Genomic DNA, 26,256 nt, shown 5'->3' on the forward strand with positions numbered 1-26,256 from the left:
CCTGCGACTCCCTCCATCTGTCCCTGGTGCTACAGCACTGTGTTCCCAGTTACCTTCTTGACTTTGCCAACAACATTGGAGTGGGGTCATTTTCTGAGAAGGGTCAAAGAATTTAGAGGGCCACATGACTAACTGTGGCTCTGGACCTAGAAGCTGGTCTCAGAGACTGTCCCCAAGCTGGCAAGCTGACCTGCTTGGGGCAGAAGCAGGGTCCCAGAGACCAGCTGGGTTCAGAAGGATCCTACTTAGCTACTCAGATAGGAGGGTCTCTTTCCCCTGTGAGGGCAGAGCAGGCCCACCGGCCCAGCTGACTGAACAACCCGGAAGGATCCAGGACCACCTCACTTATAGGTCCCATAGCCCATATCGTCTTCATGGGCATTCTTTGGAAAGTGACAAGTAAACAAACTGTACCTGTCTATCCAATTTTCCTATGGAACACACAGGATGGCCCCTTGGGGTTGACCACAGGGCCCAACACCAGTGATAAAATAGGCCCTTTTCCTTAAGCTATCTCACCCAGGTCAAGGCCTCTCCAAGGTTGAAAATGACCACAGGGCACTGGAGACCAGGGATATCACAGAACACAGGAGTGATGAAATAATCCTTCAAACCCAGCCTTGGCCCTAGAGCCCAATTTTCCAAATACAACCTTGGGAACTAGTACTGGCATCCCCCACCCCCACCCCCCAAAAAAGGTTTATCAAGCATGGGAAACAGACAAAGTTAGGTACCGCACAGCCTGTCTCCAACAAGCTATTCTGAAATGCTGAAAGAATACGCTGCGTTCCACAAATTCAGGGGTCACCCTAATCCAGAGTGGAGCACCCTGGGCAAGTCAATCTAGACATTCCTGCTGCAACCATAACCTCTGCAGCCCCCTGCACTCTGTGCCCTCCACTCTGGCCAAAGTGGGTGGGGGACTGGATTCGGGCAGAGGCAAGCACCTCTAGCCCTGAAACCTGCAGAGGTCCAGGTCAGACAAACAGTAGGGCCCCACTGGACTCCACCTAGAGCAGACCTGAGCCCTGGCTGTCACCCCTGCCTTTGCTGCTCTTGGCCCCTGTGAAACAACAGCGTGTAGTTTCAGAAAACCTGACCCAGGGCTGGAGGACAGACCCACTGCAGTGGGAAGATGTCTCAGAGGTGAAAATGAAATCAAGTATAGCTGGTCTTAAACTCTGCTGGGGCATGGGCCCCTCTGAAAATCAGACGTTATGTTTTGGTCCCTGTAGCCAGAAAAACTCACCTATGCTCAGAATCACAAACTCCAAGTCTTGATTTAATCCTCCCTTAAATGAGAATAGTAATGAGAACCTGAACCCCAGACAGGGGCAAGAACCTTCCCTAGGTCACAAGGCGGAATCAGCTAGATGCCAAGTCCCCAGCTCGTTGCAGCAGGCACAAGAGGCCTGTCCTCCCAGGTAAAGGCCAAAGAGAAGAAAGAAGTGAAATTGGGGAAATAGTTTTAATGTGTAACAGCACAGTAGGCCAATTGGGGAGGATAAGACCCCCCTCCAGGGCCTCAGCCCTTCTTCCATGATGCCCTGGGACCTGTGTGCCTAGGCCGGTCCCATGTCTGCCTCAACTCTGAGGCTCTCAAGTCCCAGAGAAGAGTGGGAAAGAAAGGTGGATGGCTGTTGGCTCAGCCCCAAGAGTTCAGGGAGGCAAATGGGCTAGTTCAGGGCTAGTTGAATTTGGCCTTGGAAAAATCCATCTCTGGGTGCTGATCCATGAACCTGGGCAGGGAAAACAGGAAGTGAGACAGGTTGTTCTTCTCCCCTAAAGTTAGTTCCTCTCTCCCAACCTCCCGTGTGAAGTCTAATCTCTAGAACTCTGAGCAACCTGGAGCCAGGACAAACATGGGGTGGACCCCAGGGTCTCTGAGTCCCATTAGTGCCTGTCAGGCTGGAAGGTGAGGTGCCAATATTGGCATTGCTCTGTAGATTGTAGTGACCACCTACTACCTTCCTTCCTATCCTCAGGTGGCCTTGCCCTCAAAATGACCTCAGCAAGTGATTAGGGTAGGCAAGCTGAAGCTATAAGGCTATGAACTTGGCTGGCTCATTCTGGAAGGGGAAAGCAGCTCCTGTGTCTTACTGCTGTCACCAAAATCCAAGTCCCCCAATATCCACCACCCCAAACTCCAATCTCTGGATTGCTCACTTCTTCAGAATTTCCTGTTTCTTCTGTTCATCCGAGGTAGGCAGCCCCATAGACTTCTGTCTCTGGTCATACATCATCTTTTCCACCATGCTGCGCGTCTCACTGTCCAGGTCTGAGAGCTGGGGGCAGGCAGCAACAGGAACAGGTGAAAACTCTGGGGTCACCCAGGTCCTCATCTCCCAGCTGAAGCTTCCCCAACCAGCCAGGGCTCACCTTGGAGTTCTCGGGGTTGATCTTCTTGGTATTGATCTCAGGGTCACTGGACACCAAGCGGCTCCACCACTCCATCTTGTTGATCTGTGAGGAAGGGGAGGACCACCGGGGGGTAGGAGGTAGCTGACTCTGGGCCCCAGGAACCACCCACCAACCCTCCCAGAAACCAAACCCCCACCCATGTCCTTCACCTGAGACCCAAGCAGGTCTATACTGAGACCTTAACTATGGAGGAGCAAGACCTCTGCCCTCCACAGCAGCTGGGGAGATTGACCCCAATACACTATAAATCAGCAAAGGGAAAGAATAAAGTATAGAGGGGGATGCCATCCAGGGTGAAGGGAAAGTGGTGAGAGTGATACCTAGCTAGGACAAGCACTATACCAGATTTAAGAAGCAGGGAAGGACATTCCAGTTGAGAGAAAAAGCAAGTGCCAAGAGCACAGAGGGCTGCGAGAAAGGCAGTCACAGCCAGTCAGGTAGGCTGGGATGGGCCTCGGGTGCCATCCAGCCCTCCTCAGACCCGTGGCACTTTATGGAGACCATCTTTGTTTCCCAGCACCTGTGTCCCACCTCTTTTTTTGAGGGACAGCGAGAATGTTCACTTTCTGAGGGCAATTTTCTACCTTTTGTTCATTGTTCTCTCCAGCATATAGAATAGTCCCTGGTACACAGTATGTGTTTAAGCATTTGTCAAACTGAATGCATATATGAACCTAAGGGAAGGTGAGTAGTTGGTAATAAAGACTGTTTTGATCCTGACTCCACCCCTTCCTAGATGTTAAGAGCTTGAGCAAATCTATGAGCTGCCCTTTTCCTGACTCAAAAATGGGAGAGACCTATTTGAAGTCTTGTGTGATTAATAAGATATGTCCACCAGATCCCCAGCGTGGTCCTTGAGTGAATGACCAGACCCTTTCCCTTCCTTCATCAAGAATGAAGATGCAGGCCAGGAGGCTGGGCTCTCCCACCTTCTCTAGATGCACTGTCACCACCTTGCCGTCCTCAATGAGCCAGGAGCTCTCCTCCACTTTCACCTCGTTGTAGAGCTCGCCATCAATGATTGCAGGCTGCCCCTTGAGCCCCACCCGGAGGTGCTTCCGCTGGATGTCCACCACCACATCCTTTCCTTTCAGCCGGAAGTTCACACGGAAGGGCACCGCCAGCTGCATGACAGAGGTCGTCAAGAGGGGCCCCAGGCTGGCTCCCTCCCCTCTTCCCTGGCCCTACTACTCACGTCCAGCTCTGACAGGGTCTGGGTCCAGCGATAATTGGACAGGTCTGCCCCGTTGCCAAGGTTGGGCTTCAGTTTTCCTTTGTCCTTCTCGTCTTCCTCCTCCTCGTCCTCAGCCTCCTGTTCACGGTCAGAGTGCTCAGCCACTCACTTGACAGACACAGACTGAAACCCTCTGGGCCGGGCCCAGGATTGGCACTGGGCTACAGCCACAAAATGAGACAGACCCGGCCCCTGCCTACTCCATGGCCCAGTGGGAGCCAGAAGTAAAACCTGGTTCTGGTCTCTAAGAGGAGCTCAAACTGTTCTAACCATGTGATAAAGGACACAGCAAAGGGGCAGTGACAACCAGAGATGGACCCATAGGATCCAGCTGGGGCTGTCAAGCCAAGAGATTTGGGAAGAAAGCCCAGCACAGAAAAATAGGTCACAAAATGGCCACAAGCAGGGCTGTTCTAAAACAAAACCAGCTGCTGCCAAACGGTCAGCATCCTTTTTCTGTGTCTGTATGGCTAAGACCCCTAGTCTCAGATCAGAGCCTCCAGAAAGCCAAGTTAGTGCCCCAGCAATTGTTCATTGTTTGGAAACCTGGACTTTGGTCAGTGGGAGGAGCCTTGGAGGGGGAGGGAAGCTCGTTCTCCAGAGTGACCCACCACAAAGGGCCAGGCTGGGCCCCGAGACCCCAGCCTACCTAACAGTACCCGCACAGGCATTGCCCTCTCTGGCCTCTGGGCTTTCTTGCCAAGGCTTAAGGCCAGCAGATTTTGGGTATTTTTAACACAGACCCTTTAGTCCAATGTCTCTTGAAGTATGGGAAGGACCGCAAAGCTGAGGGAAAGGAGGGAAGGGTATTCTGGAGATGAGACAAGGTGGAAGAGTCCCCGAAAGTTCCCAAGCATCCCCAGTCCATCTCACCTGCTTCCCTGGTGAGTCAAGGCTGCCATTCTTGAGCTGGGCCTCATGATTCTCTGCATCCTTTTTCTGTGGCAGAGGGCAAAGCAGTTGGCAGAAGGGTCCTCTCTTCCAGTGCAAACAAGTCAGGGGGCAAATGAGGGAAGCCCATTCTTACCTGGTCAATCTCCAGCTGCAGCCTCTCTGCCTCCTCATCTGTCAGCTCCTTGATCTGGGGCCCAGAGCTCTCTGATTGGGCCTCCCTGGCCAGCCTAGCTGCCCGCTCCGCCTTCTCCCGCCGCTCAGTCTCCTGCCGAGCTCTCTTCTCCTGCCGGGCCTTCTGTGCCAGCTGGTTGTGGTGGTTAAAGGTCTGTGTGATGAGCTGGGGAAGGAAGTTTAGGCAGTGAGCCACTGAGACAGGAGATAGTCCCCATCTGCTGGATGCCTGGGCAAGGCATTGCACCCAGAACCTCAGTTTCCTCACCTCCAAAATGGGAACACACATAACTGAGTTATACTGAGAACACCTGCAAATATCTGGCTCAATAGACAGTGACTACATTAAAATAAAAAATATGGTTTAGTGACTAAGAGTATAGACTCTGAAGTTGGACAACCTGGGTCCTAACCCAGATTTTGTCACACACTAGCTATTGTATTTTTTGCAAACTGCCTAAGAGCTTCGAAATCCTCACCAATGAGAACGAATCCCCACCTCATAGGTTGGTGTGCAAACCAAATGGTTAAGTGCTCTGATGCTCTCAAAGTCCTTCACTAGAGAGTGAAGCTGTCAGACTTAGCCACTCCGAGCTTTTCCCGAGCTTGGGCCTACACTCATCTACTCTGTCCATACTGTGGCCTTGGATAAGTGAACAAACAGTGTTTTCTAAGCCTGTTTCCTCACCTGTCATGAGAATCAAACATGACAGACACTTGTCTAGAGCCTGCCACAGTCCTTGCCACATCACAGCTCACCTGGCTGAGGCTAAGTCGAAGTCAGCTTTGGGGGCTGGGGAGAAAAATCTTCTCTGCAACAAACATACAACGAAAACAATGGCTCCACCTCACTAGCAAGTAGCTCTTAAAAGTACGGTTCCTACAACCTGCGGCACTAGCATCATCCAGAATTTGTTAGAAATGCTAAATTTCAGGCCGACCCCAAACCTATTGAATCAAAATTTCTGGGGGTATGGCCCAGCAATCTGTTTTTTTTAATAAATATTCCTGGCTAATTCTCATACACACTGGAGAATCACATCTAGATTTGAGTTCCTGGCCTACTCCTTCTAGCTGTGTGACCTCAGGGGTCACCTCCCTCTGTGCTTCTATTTTATCCTAAAAGTAGCCTTGTACAAGCTGTTCTTTGCCGAGAATGTCCTTGTTCCTACTCTCAGGTCACCTGGCAAACACCTATTCACCCTCCGGGACCAGCTCAAGTGATTCTTGAGTTTTATCTCTTCATCTTCCAAAGGCCTACAAACATACCAAACTTAGGAAACCCAACCTATATTGACCCACCCATCTGGAAGTCTTGCAGGGTACCCACCATGCCATCAGTGATCAATAAACCATCTTTGCAGAATCTCTGAGTCCAAGATGGATGGAAAAAGGGGTCTGCCAAAGTTGAGAGGCCCACGAGGTACTCAGGGTCACCCAAGTTATTCATGGGCTCCCAACAAAAGGTTGGATCAAATGTCCTGTGACTTCTCATTCATTTGATGCAAATTCCTCCTGGCACCCCATATCCTCGACTCCATGCCATACTGCAGAAGTTCTGTACTCTACAAAGTTGAAAGGGCACGAAAACCCTTCTCAAAACCAATTGGGTTAACAAAATGGGGAGAGGGAGGGAGGGAGAGAGAGAAATCAGCCACCTGAAGGCCATTCTGCTATTAATACAAACAGTCATGGGACAATCACACCAGTGGAGACTGTTCTACCACAGGGCTTTGGTTCCAAGTCCCTAATCGGGGAGACCTTGAACTCAAGCCATTTGCTAACCAGTAGCCAAGGGTAGGCGGGAGCAGAGTCCTCCCCTTTCCCAGCTCCAGTGAATCATGCTACACCTGTCCTGTTGCTTCCTAGCTCCTGGAGGTTAGGTGAGGGCAGAGCTGAACCAAAGGGAAGAGTCAAGGCCGATCACAGCAGCCTCGGACTCCACCTCCCCATATCCTCCAACCAGCTTTACCCAGGCCCAGCCCTAGTCCCAAGCAGAGACCCCTGGGGGTGTGTAGGCTATGCAGAGTGCCAACCAGCAGGCTGTCAGTCGAGCTGCTGCCACAGGGCACATCTTTGGGAACCACAGCCCAGCAAAGTAGGGAAGGGGTGAGAAAGGCTGAGCTAGTTCTAGAAGATAGGCCCCCGACTACTCAGTAGACATACCTGAACACAGGCTTTTCCTGACCTGGACTGGGTGACAGGGCTGTGTCTTCCCAGTCTAGCCAGGGAAGACACAGAGGTACTTAAATTTAATCCAAAGGCATGAGATCCTGAAACTTGTATGGAGAGCAAGGAGGGGGGGGGGTGTCGCAAAAAGGAGGATCAATCCCCAACACATCTGAGGACGATAACACACTCCTACTTTCTTTCTTTTCTAAAAAAAAAAAAAAGCCTATTTATTTATTTTTAGCAAGAGGGGGAGGGAAGGAGAAAGAGAAATATCAATGTGCTATTGTCTCTCACACGCCCCCTACTGGGGACCTGGCCCATGACTCAGGCATATGCCCTGACTGGGAATTGAACAGGCAACCCTTTGGTTTGCAGGCCTGTGCTCAATGCACTGAGCTACACCAGCAAGGGCTATTTTTGAAATTCATATGAATGCAATCTTACATGTGTATGTTTGTTTGTCTTTCTTTAGAAAGCTGAATATATTCCATTATACGTGTATACGACGTTTTGTTTATCCATATGCCATCAATGGACGCATGGGTTGCTTCTACCTGGTGGCTACTGTAAGTAGTTCTATGAATATGGATGTACAAAACTCTCTTCAACTTTCGATTCTTTGGGGTATATACTTAGAAGTAAGACTGCTGGATCATACAGTAGTTCTACTTCAATTTTTTGAGGAACCACATACTGTTTTCCTTAGTGGCTACATCACTTTATATTCCCACCTACAGTGCATACATTTACATTTCTCCATATGCTCACCAACACCTTTTACTTTTTTTTTTTTTTGATAGAAGCCATCCTAATGGGTGAGGGGTAGTATCTTGTGGCTTTGATTTGCATTTCTTTAATAATTATAGACATGCTGAGCATCTTTTAAAAAAATATTTATGTATTTATTTTTAGAGAGAGGAGAAGGAAAAAAAGAGAGGGAGAGAAGCATCGATGTACAAGAGAAACATCGACTGATTGCCTCTTGCACACCCCCAGCTGGGGAACTGGCCTGCAACCCAGGCAGGTGCCCTGACTGGCAACTGAACCAGCAACCTTTCAGTTCACAGGATGATGCTCAACCCACTGAGCCACACCAGCCAGGGCAGGGATGCTAAGCATCTTTTACAACAGTTCTTAAAGAGTTACAAAAATTAATCTTTACTAGCAATGTGCAAAAAGTACCTATTTCCCATGTTCTTGTAAGCACTTTAAAAAAATTTTGTTGATAGGAAGAAAAGGGCATTTCACTGTTCCTTTAACTTACATTTCCTTGACTACTTGTGAATTTGAGCATCTGTTCATATTCTCTTTAGATCTGTTCTTCTTGTAGTTGCCCACTGTTTACCCTTTTCTTGTCAACTTACGACAGTTCCTGAATATTGTCAGCTATTAAATTTTATCTGCTCTCTACATTGCATTTTTCCAAATCTACGGTTTTTCAGTTGACTTTCTATGTCAGTATCTCTTTTGCCATACCAAAGTTTTCAATGTTTGAAGAGGCAAACAGCAACCTTTTCTTTCATAGCTTCCAGGTTTCCACTTGCAAGGCCTCCCTACACAAGATAACAGTTTCCTGGCTTTCCTTACAAGACTCCGCTTGAACTGCAATTTATTACATAAGAGGTAAACAGATGGCACAATTTTGGTTTTTAACAAATAGCCACTTGTAGCAGCATGACTTATTAAATCATCCTTTGCCTACTGAACTGAATTACCATATTAGACCAATATGAAATCCTTATACATGCTAGACTTTTTCTAGGTTTTCTTTTCTGCTTCAGTGGTCCACTTCCCTTCCTCTGTCCATACCATACTGATCTGATCATTACAGCTTTACTCAAATCCACCTCTTATCCATACATAATTGCTAGTTTCCAAAGCTATAAAAACTAAGTGTTTTTGTACTTTTTGTAAGTTTGTGGCATGAAGATGTTTACAGTCTTCATATCTCTCACTTGATATGAATACTGACATGCATTTCTCTACAGAAATTTTTATGTGCTTGATTATAAGATGCTGCTCCTGACCCCTGGACTGGGGGTCAAGAAGTACAGTAAGAAGTACAGAAGTAAGAAGTACACAAGAAGTACAGTATATGACTTCCGCCAAGGTGGAGGCATAGGTGGAAACACTGTGCCTTCTCCCACGGCCAAGTTTGGATACAACAAAAGTTTTGGAGAACTAAGACACACCCAGAGACCAGAAAACGGAATTATACGGAAGTCCGACAGCTACGAACCATTCAACGAGGACGGTAAGAGAGGTGGAGCCAGCAGCGGAGCTGGGTCGGGCAGGACAGACCTAGGAGCGCAGGCAGCCTGGAACTAGTCGGGGTGCGGAACAGACTGACCAAGGTCGCACATTTGCGCGCAGTGAGACGGACCACGCAGGCCCCAGGGGGCGAACCCAGTGGTGGAGCGCTGACAGCGGTGGCACACTCGAGTGCCGTGGAGCGAGGCACGTGGGCCTGGTGACGGTGGTGGCTGCGGTGCTGGTGGGGGGTCGCGGCAGCAGGCGGCGGAGGGAAGCCATTGTCCCTCTTTGACCCCGCCCCCACATACAACGTCACAACCCAGCGACTGAGTTGCCCTGCTCTGGTGAAAAACTAGGGCTCCGATCCTGCTGCTTAACAGGCACGAACAGCCCAAAATATGGTGCAAGAAGAACTCAAAGTCCCAGAGCCAATAACTCTAAGCGACCAACAGATTGCCAGCCTCTCAGAAGCACAATTTAAGACACTATTTATCAGGATGCTCACAGAACTGGTAGAGTACAGTCACAAATTAGAGGAACATATGAAGGCTAAACTAATTGAAATGAAGGGAGATGTCTAGGAAACCAATAGTGATGGAAAGGAAACGGGGACTCAAATCAATGGAATGGACCAGAAGGAAGAACAAAACATCCCACCAGAAAGGAATGAAGAAATGAGAATTCAAAAAAATGAGGAGAGGCTTAGGAACCTCCAGGACATCTTTAAACGTTCCAACATCCAGATTATAGGGGTACCAGAAGGGGGAAAGACACAGCCACGAGTGGAAAACGTATTTGAACAAATAATAAAGGAGAACTTCCCCAGTCTGGCAAAGGAAATAGACTTCCAGGAAATCCAGGAAGCTCAGAGAGTGCCAAAGAAGTTGGACCCAAGAAGGAACACACCAAGGCACATCATAATTACATTAGCCAAGACCAAAATGAAGGAGAGAATCCTAGAAGCATCAAGGGATAAGGGGACAGTCACCTACAAAGGAGTACCCATCAGACTGTCAGCGGATTTCTCAAAAGAGACCTTACAGGCAAGAAGGGGCTGGAAAGAAGTATTCCAAGTCATGAAATCCAAAGACCTACAGCCAAGATTGCTTTATCCAGCAAAACTTTCATTTAGAATGGAAGGACAGATAAAGTGCTTCTCAGATAAGGTCAAGTTCAAGGAGTTCATCATCACCAAGCCCTTATTATATGAAATGCTAAAGGGACTTATATAAGAAAAAGAAGATGAAAAATATGAACAGTGAAAGGACAGCAAACACACAGTTATTAACAACCACACCTAAAACAAAAGCAAACCAAGAGGACAGCTAGATCAGGAGTGGAACCATAGAAATGAAGAACACATGGAGGGTTAGAAACAGGAGGGTAGGGGGAGGAGAAGGGGGGAGAAGGCACAGAAAATAGCATAGAGGGTAGGTAGAAAATAGATAGGGGGGAGGGCGAGAATAGTGGGGGAAATATAGAATCCAAAGAACTTGAGACACGTGGTTATAAACTAAGGGGGGGAGAATGGTGGGGGAGGGAGGGTGCGGGTGGAGGGGAATGAAGGGGGGGAATAGAACAACTGTAATGGTATAATCAATAAAATATATTTTAAAAAAAAGAAGTACAGTATATGTATCGTATTGCCTCCTAAAGTCCAAAGAATTTTAAATCCCAAAACACGTATGGCCCCAAGAGGTTTAAAATAAAGGGACTATGGACTTGTATTCTCATATGCCAGCCACTTCATTACCTTTTAATTTTCACAGCAGCCTTGTAAAGATTATCCCTACTTACATGTAAGAAAAATGAGGCTCAGAGAGATAGTGATTCAGCGAATGCCACACAGTTGTCAAGTGGGGAGTGGAGGGACCAGGAGTCAAACTCGTGTCTGCTGGACTCCGGAGCCTTTGCTCTTTAACTGCTGCGACTGGAAATGATGTACCTGGTGGACCTGCACATGGTAGGTGCTCAACACAAAGGAGTTACTGTGTTGCAAATGGAGACCAGGCGGGAAGCCTGGACAGGTTTCTGCCTGCCCAAGAGTCTGACCAACCTCTGGGGAAGAAGCTGACCCTTATGGAAACAAAGAGCTAAGGAGCATAACCAGGTCTAAGAGGGGACATGCAGACAGCCAATACATGGTAGCTAACATTACCCCTGATACTTCTGAGGCTTGTTAATATTATTCATCTTTCTCCCAGCTACCTCTTACTCATCCTCATGCCTCATGTATCACTTCCTCATGAAGTCTTCCTAAGCCCACAGCCTAGGCTAATACCCATTTTATGCTCCCAGGGCTTCTGCCCTATCACACTTCTTCATTTTCCTTTCTCTTGTTTTTGGGAGGTGGAGGGTACTGTACTATGAAATCAATGAAAACAAAGACCACGTCTGTATTCACCTCCACAATCCTGAAGTGAATGGTGTAATACCTAACACAGGTAAAATGTTAAGTGTTCATAATGCATTCACTGAAAAATTTGAATAAGTATTCACTGAACAAATGAATGAATGCTGATATTATAAGGTAGTCCAGCCCCCCCAAAAAATGGGAGGTGCTAGTGCTAATACAAAACAATATCTGAGCCAGAAGAGGTCCTACAGATCAGAGTCCACCCTTTTCCACTTTACAGATGTGAAGGTTAAAAAGACCAGAGAACCCTGGCTGGTACGGATTAGTGGATTGAGCAGCAACCTGCAAACAGAAAGGTCACCAGTTCAATTCCCAGTCAGGGCACATGCCTGGGTTGCAAGCCAGGTCCCTATCCTGAGGCATGAGAGAGGCAACCAACTGATATATCTCCCACACACTGATGTTGCTCTCCCCCTCTTTCCCCTTCCCTTACCCTCTCTTTAAAAGTAAATAAATAAAATCTAATTTTAGAGAGAGCAATGAGAGAGAGATCAATGGGTATCGAACCTACAACCATGGAGTACTAGGATGATGCTCTTATCAATTCAGCTACCCAGCCAGGGCTAAGCTCAGTTTCTAACATTTGCCTGCTCTCACTTCCTAGCTCTCACTTCTCCACAGTAGAAAAGGCACCAGGAAGCATGGTGTCAGGGGCAGAAGGCAGTTTTACAACAGACTCTGGTTCCAACCCTGGCTATCCCACAACTCAGCTCAAGATTTTGGACAAAGTGCCAAGTATCCCAGAGCCAATTTCCTCATTTATAAAGTAGGGATAGTAACACCTACCCCTGTGGAACTGCTAAAGGTTCATTGGAAATAGGGTAGATTAAGCACCTGGCAGGGAGAGAGGCTTCAGTGCCCCTTGGCATTTACTTCTGCTGAAGGTTACTATTATGCTGAAGAAAGGCTAGACAAGCTTTTCTGCTAAAGAAACAGCTATCAAAGGGAGAGCGGCCCCCAACATTTACCTTCTCTGCCATCCCCTCTTCTCCTCCAATGAAAAAGTCTGTTTTGCGTCGAAGGAAGCTGAAAAAAGTGTTCACAAGCTGAAAGACAAAAGAAGATTGAAGCTATAGAGATGCCCTTTTGCAAACTCCTTAACCGCACAAAAGTCAACTTCCTTTGTCTACAAGGGAACCTGGGGCTTCACTGTTTTATCCAGGAGCCTCTCAACTAAGGAGACATCCTCCCAAACAGGCCCTACTTTAGTCACTTACCTGTATCACCTGAAAGGCAAATTCTCATTTCTTTTGTGTATGTGTAAAGGTGTTTCACATTCCTTGTGGCCCTAGAAACAACCTAATAATACAAAGGACTCCTCTTACATCTACCAGGGCTTAAAAACCATGGGCCCTCGCCCTGGCCGGTATGGCTCAGTTGGTTGGAGCACTGACCCGAAACCGAAGGTTGCAAGTTTGATTGCTGGTCAGAGCACACACCTAGGTTGCAGGTTTGGTCCCCAGTCTGGGTGTGTACAATCCCCAGTCCAGGCACACTATGAGAGATAACTGATCAATGCTTTTCTCTCATATCAATGTTTCTCTCTCTCTAAAAGCAATAAAAAAATGTCCTCAGGTGAGAATAAGGAGGAAAACACAAAACAAAACATGGGCTCTGGGAGGAGACTTGACTTTGGGTGGTGAACACACAATAAAAATATACAGATGATGTGTTGTAGAACTGTACACTTGAAACCAATATAATTTTATAAGCCAATGTCACCCCAATAATTTCAATAAAAGTTTAAAAGCAAACAAAAAAATAAAACAAGGGAAAAGCACTAAAAGCAAGAAGAGACAATAAACAGGAAATCAGACAAGTAAGCAAGGTAATTTCAGACAGGTATAAGTTTTAAGTAAGATATAAACAGATCTTGTTATAGAGCAGTAGTCCTCAAGACGTGGTCTGGGTATCTGAGGATCCAGAGAGACATTAATTTGTCTTTTTCATCTCATGCCCTCACAGTTGTATACACAGTGGAGTTTTCCAGAGGCCACATGAAATGTGACATTACAACGGATTGGATGCAGAAGCAGATATCAGAATCCAGCAGAATTGGTCAAAGATTAAGTCAAATATTAAAGAGATTTACCGCAAAAGGAGTACAATAATGCTTTTCACTAAATTTATTTTGTTTGGGAAATAGTTATTTTCCATAAAGAATGTTTACATTACATAAAGAATGTAATGAGTGTATTATTGTTATTATTTTTCAATGAATTAATAAACAAGTCTTTTTAAAAAAGGTCTTGTCCAGGCTGGTGTGGCTCAGTGGACTAAGTGCGGGCTTGCGAACCAAAGGATCACAGGTTCAATTTCCAGTCAGGGCACATGCCTAGGTTGCAGTCCATGTCCCCAGTAGAGGGCGTGAGAGAGACAACAGATTGGTGTTTCTCTGGAACATCAGGTTCCTCTCCCTCACTTTCTCCCTCCTTTCCCCTCTCTCTAAAAATAAATAAAATTTTTAGTAAAAGAATCAATCAATGAACACACAAATGAGTGGAACAACAAATCAGTATTTCTTGTCCTAAAAATCAAGAAATTTAAAAAAATTTAAAAATAAAAATAAAAAACCCTGTCCCAGGGAGATAGAGAATCAGCAGTGAACTGCGGAAAACACACAAGCCTAAGGAGTCTGGGCCCATCTACGTCAGGAACCTGCTGGATGGCCTTGAACGAGTTCCTTCGGTCTCTTTACAGAATGAGCATTCTGGGCTGATGTTATAATAGGCTTTCCTGCCTCTAACTTCCTGTGTTTTGGTCCCAACAAACCAACACCAGAATAAATACTAGTTGGTCCATGTTGTTCACACACTATGTGTTATTGTGTGTGGTCACTACACATGAATTATGCTTTTGAAAAACTTTTTGTAAGCTCCATCAGGCCAAGGACAGGGTTATTCTCAGATCTGAATCCCCAGCCTCCAGTCCAGTGAGTGTCTGACACACATCAATCACTCAACAAATAATTGTTGAATGAACAAACCTGTTTCCTAGTTAGTCTTCACTGTCCTTCACTTCAAGACACTACTCCCCTACAAAGACTCAGAAAATAGATATTCACGAGTCTGTTTCAAAGGCAAAGAAGAGGCCTGAAGACATGTTAAAGTCCCAAGTGTGTGGGGTGGTGGAAATCAACTTGTGAACCCAGGCCTCCAATTCCCTACTGATGGCCTTAAAAAACCACGTGCTAACATCACCCCGCCCCTCAAACATCACTGGGCTCGCTCCAAATAGTAGTTGCCATCCCAATGTCTGGGATGGTTCGCCCTAGGGGATGCTCTTCGCAGGCGGCCATCAGAGAAGAAACGGGGCCGGAAGAATGTGTGAGACTGAGGGAGGGGGGGATTTTCCAGCGGCAGATTCAGGGACGCCAGAGTTGCAAAGATAGAAACTACTGAGCAGAGCCCGGGCCTGAGACTGATACCAAGGAGGCAGGTCGTGAGGCGGGGAGAGCAGACCTTCCAGGGTGAGAATGTGGGGATCTCCCTGGAGCCTGGAAGGCCTAAGGGTGAATCTTGGCCTTTGAAAGCAAAGAAGGACAGAGGGAGCGCGTCTAGGGCCTACCGGGTGGGCCTACCGGGTGGGCGCCACTAAACCAGGCCTGTCTGACGCCGCGCGGGCCGTTACCTCCTGCACGCCGCCCTCGTGCTGCTGCGCCATGGCCAGCAACATGCCGTCGAACCGCTCCTCCTCCTGCTCTCCGCCCATCGCGTCGACCGCTGGCTTCGCTCCGAAATTCGCAGTCCGCGCTCGTGTCCGCGGTTTCCTCGCTCCTTCAGGTCCCGTCTGGCCGAAAGACTCCAACCCCCCCCCCTTCCGCCGCAGCGGAGCCGGAAACACGCACAGTTTCACCACTCTGCCCCGCCTTCTTGCTCTCTCTTCCCGTCTCTTTCTCGCTTGGAGACCATTGAGCACGCAGCAAACAGCCCTCCTCTTCGACCACGGGCTAACTTGCTGAGCCAATCAACGAGCGCGCCCAGTAAGCTGTGGGCGGAACCAAAGGCTACCAAGTTTGGAGTGAGTTGCTATGGTCACCAGACGCTTTGGAGCCTTCCAGAAGTCCCAGAGTTAATATGCGGGGGGCGGGGAGCATGGAGGCGGGACTTGGAAGTTAAAAAGGAACAAGCTTGCCCTCTTACCCTGGTTACCCTGGCTGGTGTGGCTCAGTGGTTTGAGCGCGGAACCACACCATCATGGTTCGATTCCCAGTCAAGGCATATGCTTGGATTGCAGGCCAGTTCCCAGCAGGGGACAAACGAGCGGCAACCATACATTGATATTTCTCTCCCTTTCTCCTTCCCTTCCCTCCCCTTTCTTAAAAGGAACAACCTTGACAACCTTGAGAATGGTTTCCCTGGTTCCCCACTGGGGTCCTGTGATCTAAGTCATCTCTTCCAGTCCTTCCCTGAGATCCGTGGCGAGATCCGTGGCCGTGATATCCACCTGCCTCTGCCTGGTCCCACCTTCCCCGCCTTCCCTGAGACAGGGAAGACCCAGAAAGGCTCAGGGACCTGCCCAAAGGTCCGCCTACCTCCATCTTCTTTACATCATCTTTTCCAACTCCATCTCCATGGCTTAGTGGGTGTATGCATCAGTTGCCCTGGCCCTTGGCTTAAAGAATGGGTGTGTGCTTGGTTTAATGCTCTTCTGATGCAGTCCTGAATGATTTTTGAACCTCAATTTTTCATTTGTGCTAGGGCCTGCAAAGTATGTAATAGTGCTGGTATTCGACCCTCAGTCCTGTTAATGTGGAGGCAGGTCCCAGGCATCTGAGCACAACCTCACTGCTTGGCAGTGAGTTTCATCATCTTAGTCTTTCAGGGGCTCTACCTTTGTTATCCTCTTTTTTAAATTTACTGTTTTACAAATTTCTTCCGGATCATTCCCTTCAACTTAGAAACATGCTTTAATGTCACTTACCTTTTTTACTATTATGGGACCCACTTTTTCTACTGTGCCTCAATTTTTAGGGTTTTTAACTGAGAGTTTATTTATCTATTTTCAGAGAAAGGAGAAGGGAGGGAGAGAGGAAAAGAAACGTCAGTGTCTGAGAGAAACGTCTTGACAGGTAATTTAACCTGTGACCTTTCACTTAGCAGGCCTGCGCTCATCCAAGGCCCAATTTCCAGTGCTAATTCACAGCAAAATTTGAAAAGATTGTTATATTTGTTTCTCCACTTCCTTACCTTCCATCTTGCCTCAGTTTAATTAGTCTTTTCTTAAAAGCCTCTGACCTTGGACCACTGTTACTTTTCTCAGTTTCTCAGCTACATTTGACACAGCTTATTACCCCTTCTTCCTTATGGAAACACTTTTGTCCTTAGGCTTCTGTTATGGACAGAATTATGTTCCCCAAATTCATATATTGAAGCCTCAATGTGACTTTTTGGAGATAGGGCCCTATAAAAAGGCAATGAAGGTTAAATGAGTTCATGAGAACGGGACTCTCCTCCAATAGGACTAGTGTCCTGACAAGAAGAGAAAGAGACCAACCCCAGAGGAAAGGCCGCAGGAGGCAGCTGTCGACAAGCTGAAGAGAGACCTAATGAGTCAAACACTTTGATCTGCGACTTCTAGCCTCTAGAACTGAGAAAATAATTTTCTGTCATTAAAGTTACTCAGTCTGTGGTTGTTTGTCATGGCAGCCCCAGCAAACTAATGGAGCTCTGCGTCACTGCACTTACCTGGTTTCCTTCTTACTCACTAACACACTTTCCCAGTGCCCTGTCCTACCCAGACTTGCAAAGATGTTGGAGGCCCTGTCCTTTGTTCTCTCCTCTTTTCGTCTCTACACTTTCTCCATAGGTGATCTCACGATAATTCAGGCCTAGACTTCTCCTGAGATCCAGATTCATCTAGTTAACTACCTCCTGGACTACTCCACTTGGATGATTAACAGATATCTCAAAAGTCACATGACTTTGAGAAGATGTAAAAGTTCTGGTGATGGAAGGTGGTGATGGTTGCACAACAATGTGAATGTACTTAATACTACACTTAAAATGGTCAATTTAATGGTATGTGTATTTTGCTGCAATAAAAATTGAGGCCTTATGAGAAAATTTGAAATTTGAATTCTGACTAGATATTTGATTTTATTCAAGAATTAGTATTTTTTTTAAAAAGTAACATGCGACCTGGCTGGTGTAGCTCAGTGGATTGAGTGTGGGCCTGTAAACCACACGATCGGGGTTCGATTCCCAGTCAGGGCACATGCCTGGGTTGCAGGCCAGTTCCCAGCAGGGGACTCACGAGAGGCAACCATGCATTGATATTTCTCTCCCTCTCCCCTTCCCTTCCCCTCTAAGGATAAATAAATAAATCTTTTTTAAAAATTACTTAAAAAAAAAACAACTAACATGGCAAACATCTTTACACCCTCACACAGAAATTAATTCCTCCTAAGGTCTTTCCCATTGAGTAAATGGCCCCTTCAAGCATGCGTTCGCCAAAGCCCAAGCCTCCACCTACCCATCCATTCGCATAGCCAAAAATCTAGTCTCATGGAACCCACCAGTAAGTCCTATCAGCTCTCCCTCTAAAATATATTCTCATTTTGTCCCCTCTCACCTTGCTGTCTAAATCAGATCATCTCTTGTTTTGATAACTATTCCTATAGCTTCCTCACTGGTCTAACCTCTGTTCTTATCCCTTTGTAGTCCATCCTCCCCACAGCAGTCAGAGCAATCTTTGGACTAAAGGATAAGCCAGATCTTGTTACTCCCTTACTTAAAAGTAACTGTTCATGAATTGCCATTGCATTCAACACTTGCTGTGTGCCAGACACTTTGTGTCCTCCCAAACACCTCATGTGAGCCTTACAAACACCTAGGAAAGGCAGGCACTATTAGAGGCAGATTTTCTGTACAGCCAGTGAAGCTCGAACTTCAGGGCCTTGCACTTGCATGGGCCTGTTCAAGGCACTGGCAGAGGTCCCAGCAATGTCATAGGGTCATGTATATTTTTTATTTTTAAAAATAAAATTGTAAGACTACAACTGGTTTAAGACCACTGTTTCTTCCTACTCTAATCCCACTTCCCAATATGAATGACTCCCAAGATGCCTGGCAGTACATGGGTGGTGGAGGAGAAAAAGGATATGTGTGGAACAAGAAGCAAAGCTGTGTGAAATCCTATCAATTATCACTAAGTTGTCATTTCATACTGAGATCAACTCAAGAAAGAGGATATTTCCTATAAGGAATACTGAGCACATGCAATTATAAATGCTCCTGCCTATCTTTCTTTTTTGATAGGAACTCCACAATGTAGAGTTTATCAAAATTCCTGCTATAGACCTGTAAGCAGTACTACAAGTGGCATATGCATCTCTGTGTGAAGTGGTAGGTTTATGTATCCTGACTATCAAGAAGGAAGATTTTTTTGACCAACCATGCAAGAGGAAAAACAGAATCATCTCTCTAACCTCACTGTAGAAATTTATTTTTAATAGTATTGATAGCTTTACTGCTTCCTTTTCCTTTCTCTTGAAAAATGTTAGTCCTAAAAAAATTAGGCTGGGCACAACAAGGTAGAGGTGTGTGCCAGAGGGGGAGGGAGCCGAGTGGCCCTGAGCAGAAGTCACAGCCCCTAGCAAGGTGACGAGGGCAACCATCAGTGGTGGTGACCTGGTATGACGTGACAGAGGCTCAGCACAGTGAAGAAGGGGACCCTGAGTGGCGGGACAGCCTGGCAAAAAGTATCAGAGCCCAAGTGGGATGAGGAAGGTATCTCTCATGGCATGGGTTAGGGCAGAGATGGGAGATTGGTTACAACTAGGGATTTGATCCAACAAGTTAATAAATTAAGAATAATGGAAGCCAGATTTATCAGTGTCAGAAGGGAAGCACAAATATAGAAAGGGTGAAAACTGGAATAAACCCCATTATAGTAGATTAACATTGCAGATAAGAGTCTGAATTCATGTTTTTTATGATCTGTAAATAGGTATAGAGCTCAATATAAATGTGTGTGTTAGTGCACTCCTGTACCCACGTCCCTTAGCTCTAGGAGGGCCTGGGAGCAGTGACACCCTAACAGCAGTGAGCAGATCTTGGTTTTTAAGTATGACACCAGTGCCCAGATCACAGTTTTTACATGCTATTCTCCACTAAAAGATTGAGTCTGAGCTTCTTGGAGTATTGATCGATTACAGGAGCTGGAAAAATGACATTTTGTTTTACCAGAAAATAAAAGGTGTTCAGAGAATCATAAGCAATATCAAAAGAATATAGACTCCAACATGAATGTGGCCCCCTTTGGCCAAATCTGTGGCAATCTGAGCATCAAAATAAATCATGATAATAACAGATTACAAGCCACTGAGTGAAATAGGAGACCATGAGTTCATACCTAAGTACCTATATACATACATTCAAAGTATGAGGAGGAATAGCTACATTATTTCAAAATGCCTCCTCACAAAATACTGATTCATTACAAAGAAGAAAGAGTAACTATAGTGGAGAAGTTTGGCAGACATCCCTTAATCAGTGACCAAAGTAAACCATGGGACAAATGGATATGTGTGCTCCTTGAAAGGATGAATCAAGAAGACCAGAGCACCACTTCTGTGATACTCCTACTAATGATACATAACTTGGTCCTGGCCCAGTAGGTCAGTTGGTTAGACATTGTCCCAATATACCAAGGTTTCGGGTTCAATCCCCGGTCAGGGCACATACAAGAATCCACCAGTGCCTTGACTGGTATGCTCAGTTGACTGGGCGTCCTCTGCAAGACGGGAGGTTGCCAGTTTGATTCCCAGCCAGGGCATGTGCCTGAGTTGCTGGTTTGATCCTGATCCTGATGAATGTTTCTCTCCCTCTCTTTCTCCCTCCCTTCCCTTCTCCATCTAAAACTAAAATAGACAAATAAAATATTTTTTAAAAAGAAATAAAAATAAGTAAAACATTTTTTAAAAAAACATCCATGTGTGAGACATGCATCTATCAGTTGCCTCTCACATGCCCCCATCTGGGGACTTGACCCACAACCCAGACATGTGCCCTGACCGGGAATCAAACCAGCAACATTTCAGTCCACAGGCCGGCACTCAATCCAGAGCCACACCAGCCAGGGCTAAATAAGTCAAGTCAAAAAAAAAAAAAAGAATCAACCAATGAATGCATAAATAAGTGAAACAATAAATTGTTGTTTCTTTCTCTAAAATCAATAAATAAAACATTTGTAAACAAAAAATAAAGATACGTAACTCAAAGCTCATCATAAGAAAGCCTCAAACAAACCCAAATTGAGAGTTTTGCTACCAAATAACTACAACCCTTTCAAAGTGTCAAGGTCCTGAAAGGCAAAGAAAGACTGAGAGAAAGTCCCCCAAGGCCAGAGACAAGGAGACAGGACAAAGAAATGAAGTACGAGCCCTTCCGCAGTAACTTACATCACCGGAGCATCTGGTGAAACTGAAATGGGGTCTGAGCTTGGATTTTCATTTCNGCACTCAATCCAGAGCCACACCAGCCAGGGCTAAATAAGTCAAGTCAAAAAAAAAAAAAAGAATCAACCAATGAATGCATAAATAAGTGAAACAATAAATTGTTGTTTCTTTCTCTAAAATCAATAAATAAAACATTTGTAAACAAAAAATAAAGATACGTAATTCAAAGCTCATCATAAGAAAGCCTCAAACAAACCCAAATTGAGAGCTTTGCTACCAAATAACTACAACCCTTTCAAAGTGTCAAGGTCCTGAAAGGCAACGAAAGACTGAGAGAAAGTCCCCCAAGGCCAGAGACAAGGAGACAGGACAAAGAAATGAAGTACGAGCCCTTCCGCAGTAACTTACGTCACTGGAGCATCTGGTGAAACTGAAATGGGGTCTGAGCTTGGATTTTCATTTCTTGATTTTGATTATTATATTATGGTTATATAGGAGGACGTCTTTGTTTGTAGGAATTACACACTAAAGTATTCGAGAGTTCTGAGGCATTAGGAAATTCTGCTGCCTCACTTAGAGCAAAAATTTACTCTCAAATGGTTCAAAGTAAAAAAAAAGTTCCCTGTACTTGCAAACTTTTTGTGTTTGTGATGATTTCAAAAGAACTAGCATTGACAGGTGAAGAGATGAACAAAAACTGCACAGCTAAAACACGCAGACAAATATTGTCAGGCAGCAAAAGTATTTTGTTATATTCCTGAGTCTCTGAAGTTTGTGTTTTCGGTCAGCTCATTTTAGTTTGTAATTGGTAGTGACTTGTTTTCTCATTTTAAATACCCACTTTTATACTTGCTTTTCTATTATTAAAGAGAGCCCTCCACCCTGGCCAGGTAGCTCTGTTGGTTAGAGCATCATTCTGATATGCCAAAGTTGCAGTTTTGGTCCCTGGTCAGAGAACATACAGGAATCAACCAATGAATGTGTAACTAAGTAGAACAACAAAATTGCTGTCTCTCTCTCTCTCTCTCAAATCAATAAATGAAAAAAGAGGGCCCTCCAAATTGTATAAGTTTTAGGACCCACAAAACCAATATCCACTATTGGCCTTTCTTGCTACCCCTTTAAGGATGAAGAAACTGAAGCACAGAAATCTGAAGTGACTTGCCCAAGGTCACCAGCTAAGTGAGGCAGCAGAATTTAGACTCAGGCAGTCTGATCCCAGAGTCTCATTTGAGGGGAAGATAGGAAAATTGAGGAAAAAAAGGACATGAAAGGAACTTTATAAATGGAAGGTTTAAAATTACTAACAATCAAATGAAAGAGGCATGCTTGTTTGTCTGCTGAGGCTTAGGTCCTTAGGCAGAGGCAATGCCGGAGCAAAGTCCTAACATATGCCAGAAACTGCTTGGAATTTAACATCCAGGACCTCACTCTGTCCTCACAGCAGCCCTGCAGGCAGGCATTACTGTTCCAGATGAAGTTCCTGAGGCTCACAGAGATTTGGGGATCAGCTCAAGGTCACAACTGGGAGCCAGGAGCTAGTGTCAGGGACAGTGATGGTTGCGCAGGCAGGCTGGGCTTGGCAAGGGCCACAGACATGACACAGGTGAGGACCTTCCTGCCACTCTCATACCGCATGCCCCAACACCTGAGACCGTTGCCAGGGACAGAGTTGCCATGTGGCTAGAGACAGAGCAATGTTTCTGCGTAGGTATAAGTGCGCAACATCTGCATACAAGGCAGTGCCAAGGTGAGGGCCCAGATGGACACCAACACTGGGAAACTCAGGCCACCAGAGTTATTCTAGCTGCACAATTGGGTTTATGGGTGTGGAAGAACAAGCAAAGACTTTGAAATCAGACATATCTGGGCTCCCCCTTTCTTCTTAGCATCATGACCTTGGGCAATTCGCTTCACCTCTCCGAGTCTCAAAAGTAAAAATCTTACCTCATAGGGAAGCTCTGAATACTAGAGTGGAGAGTTCCCAGCACATAGCAGGTATTCAGTAAGCAGCAGCCATATTTCATTGTCATCTTGAAAGGGCTTCCCAACAGATACAGCCTTTCGGGAGCTCTAGGAATCCAGATTGGGGAAGGAGAGTTCTTAAGGACCTTATTTCTGCAGAAGTCCCAGAACTGGGGTCAGGGGAAGGAGCCTCCTGAATTGCACAGTGGGCAAAGTCCTCTAAGCCCCCAAGGTTTCTGGCTCCCTTCCCTGCAGCCTCTTCCTTACCAACAACAGGAACTGAGCCTCAAGGTTAGGCAAACAAGCCAGTGATAAGGCACTTCCAGGTTGGGCCTTGTATTCAAGGCTTGTCCAGCTCTGGGGCTGCCTTCCCAGCTTAGTGAGTCCTGCAGGCACCAGTAGGGACAGCTGCCACGATCACCTGCTGATTGTGCACCTGAGGCCTTGATACCCTGGAACAGCTTGGGTTAATGACCCTGTTTATCCACTTGAGTCATCCGATAAGGGGCAGCTGGGCCACTGGACAGGTGGCCCCATGCCCTGCACCATCCACTTCATTGACTGAAGCGATATCAGGGCCACGTGAAACTCCCAAGTACTCCTCCCCCAGCAGTTCCCCACCAGGCCTGCCAGGGTCAGTGTATTTCTTTTTTTTTTTTCCAATGAACATGACTTCTGGAGTCAAGGTTGTCAGGCCATTCCCCCCTCCTCCCCATTGGGAATATAAATAGCACCCACAGTGCAGAGCAGAGGGAGGGCGGGAGAGCTTGGAGGAAGGAGGAGTGGATCTTCAGCCATGAGCTCCAGCCAGGCAGGAACCTGCCCATGCCAGTATGCTGCAGAGTGCCCAGCCATTCTGTATGCACTTTTGAGCCCCAGCCTCAGGGCCAGGCCCTCTGTGCCCCTGGCCCCTAGGCACTGCCTCTGCAGGCAGCACCGGCCTGTCAGGTTGTGTGCCCCACATCGCACCTGCCAGGAAGCCTTGGATGTTCTGGCCAAGACAGTGGTCTTCCTCAGAAACCTGCCGTCCTTCTGCCAGCTGCTCCGCCAGGATCAGCAGCAGCTGTTGCGGGGCTGCTGGGGCCCCCTCTTCCTGATTGGGTTGGCCCAAGACACTGTGACCTTTGAGGTGACGGAGGCCCCAGTTCCCAGCATACTCAAGAAGATCTTGCTGGAGGAGCCTAGCAGCAGTGCAGGCAGTGGCCAGCAGCCGGATCGGCCCCAGCCATCACTTGCTGCAGTACAGTGGCTTCAGTGTTGCCTGGAGTCCTTCTGGAGCCTGGAGCTGGGCCCCAAAGAATATGCCTACCTGAAAGGGACCATCCTCTTCAACCCTGGTGAGCTCCCAGACACTCCAGGATGAGGACCAAGGCCGGAGGGGGGAGGGCCCGGCCAGGGAAGGCACCTGCTAAGGGTTTGACATTTGTTATCTCTTTGGGTCCTCCTTGTATCAGTCATCTCAAGAGCCCAGAGAGGCTAAGTGACTTGCTGAAGGTCACAGCCAGGTAGGGGCAGAGCAGGAATAGAAACTCAAATCTGTTCACACCAAAGACGGGCCCTTGCCACTCTGCCCAAAAAGCATGCCCTGACCCTCAGGAAAGGTGGGAATGGGGGAGGGAAGGGTAGGTGGACACAGCTGTGCCTCAGACGCAGGTAAAATTATGTGGGTTTAGATAGATCACATAGAAAAGAGGAATGAAAATTAGGAGGTGTGGGGGAGGGGAGGGAGGAGCCTTTGTAAAGTGCAGCCCGAAAGCAATGGATTGAGGTAGTGTTCTTTGTAATCTGCAGAGCATCTAGATGAGAATTCCTTGCCAAGAGGCCCGCAAGAAATTGTAGTAATTAATTATAATAATAGTAGGAAAATACTCATATTATACTCACCATATGTTAGGCCCAATTCTATAGTTTTACATATACCAGCTCATTTAAACATTGTAACAAGCCTAGACCCTGGCTGGTGTGGTCAGTGGATTGAATACTGGCCTGTGAGCTTAACGGTCATCAGTTTCATTTCCTGTCAGGGCACATGCCTTGGTTGCAGGCTGGGTCCCCATTTGGGGGCATGTGAGAGGCAACTATCAATATTTCTCTTGAACATTGATGTTTCTCTCCCTTTCTCCCTCCCTTCCCCTCTCTCTAAAAAGAAATAAATAAAATCTTTTTAAAAATAACAAGCTGAGGAAATAGTTACTAATATTATACCCATTTTACAGATGAGGAGACCAAGGCACAGAGAAGACATAACTTGCCCAAGGTCAGACAGCTAATAAGTGAGAGCCTACGATTCAAACGCAGGCAGGCTGGCTCTTCACTGTTACTCTGTACTGCCTCTTCATAAATGGGTGAATGAATAAAGTGAAAAAAGTGAATGGAGGAGGTGGTAGTGGGGTCTCAAAGGCTGAGCAGTAGCCTCGGGTCTGCAGCCAGTCTCACCCAGGGGTGGCTGGGCACGGGGTGTTCACCAGCCCTCTTCGCCCTCTGCCCGCAGACATACCAGGCCTTCATGCCTCCTCCCACATCTGGCACCTGCAACAGGAAGCTCATCAAGCACTGTGTGAGGTCCTGGAACCCTGGTGCCCAGCAAGCCAAGGCCGTTTGGCTCATGTCCTCCTCACAGCCTCTGCCCTCAAGTCCATTCCTCCCAGTCTGCTTGGGGACCTCTTCTTTCGCCCTATCATTGGAGATGTTGACATCACTGGTCTGCTTGAGGACGAGCTTTTGCTGAGTCGACCGGCTTCAGTCCAAGCAGAGATCAACTGTAGCGTGAGCAGAAGTTGGAAGCACTGATTTGGCCAAGCTGTCCCCAGGGGTGACTTAGTGCCCCCAAAGGGGCAAGCCTGTGCATACAGCACTTGGCTTCCCAGGAGCAAGTTGGCCCTGGAACAGCCAGATGGACTGAGTGGACCCTCACTCGACCATACCCCGTCTTGGCCTTCCTTGGTCTGGCACAGTGCTCCAGATGTCTGGCCAGCCCTTGGTAGTCCCCATATTTTCTGGTGCAAGACTCCTGTCCTCTCTTGGGATGGGGATAAAAGCTTAGACTGCTATTGGACCAGATGTCCTACTAACTTTGTACAGAACTAACTTATTAGTTTTTGTAATAAAATGTTTTATACCCTTGGAGCCTGACACTGTAGTTTGTGCATGTAGAAGGGACCATCTCACCTCAGCCTCCAGCCTTCAGCCGCCAGCCCCCATCACAGGGAGCCCAAGAGAAAGGAACCATAAGGAATGTAGGAGCTCAGAGAAATGGGATATTAATTTTCAGAGGGGGGTGATGATTTCATTTCTGAGGATGAGATTTATTTACATGAGATGAATCCAGTT

The 26,256-nt window shown here is 46.8% G+C and overlaps 2 protein-coding genes across 3 annotated transcripts; one reads left to right on the plus strand and one right to left on the minus strand.

Annotated features, from left to right (window-relative positions):
* Window positions 1–1,449: 1,449 nt before the first annotated feature.
* On the minus strand, window positions 1,450–23,059 carry NUDC (nuclear distribution C, dynein complex regulator). 2 transcript variants are annotated; one of them, XM_037032693.1, is made up of 9 exons: window positions 22,909–23,059; window positions 12,530–12,607; window positions 4,683–4,886; window positions 4,529–4,594; window positions 3,617–3,733; window positions 3,351–3,545; window positions 2,380–2,463; window positions 2,167–2,285; window positions 1,450–1,739 (listed from the first exon to the last, which is right to left on the minus strand). In XM_037032693.1, the coding sequence occupies exons 2-9, from the start codon at window positions 12,539–12,541 to the stop codon at window positions 1,688–1,690; spliced, it is 849 nt and encodes a 282-aa protein (XP_036888588.1). In that variant the 5' UTR covers window positions 12,542–12,607; window positions 22,909–23,059; the 3' UTR covers window positions 1,450–1,687. The 2 variants fall into 2 exon arrangements, with proteins under 2 accessions (XP_036888588.1, XP_036888587.1); XM_037032692.1 differs by lacking the exon at window positions 22,909–23,059 and adding an exon at window positions 15,192–15,407.
* A 607-nt stretch (window positions 23,060–23,666) lies between these two features.
* On the plus strand, window positions 23,667–26,052 carry NR0B2 (nuclear receptor subfamily 0 group B member 2). The gene is made up of 2 exons (XM_037032696.1): window positions 23,667–24,263; window positions 25,418–26,052. The coding sequence occupies exons 1-2, from the start codon at window positions 23,723–23,725 to the stop codon at window positions 25,714–25,716; spliced, it is 840 nt and encodes a 279-aa protein (XP_036888591.1). The 5' UTR covers window positions 23,667–23,722; the 3' UTR covers window positions 25,717–26,052.
* Window positions 26,053–26,256: the final 204 nt, after the last annotated feature.

This window comes from Sturnira hondurensis, unplaced genomic scaffold, assembly GCF_014824575.4.
Source record: "Sturnira hondurensis isolate 20B ecotype Veracruz unplaced genomic scaffold, ASM1482457v3 Scaffold0021555, whole genome shotgun sequence".
NCBI lineage: Eukaryota > Metazoa > Chordata > Mammalia > Chiroptera > Phyllostomidae > Sturnira > Sturnira hondurensis.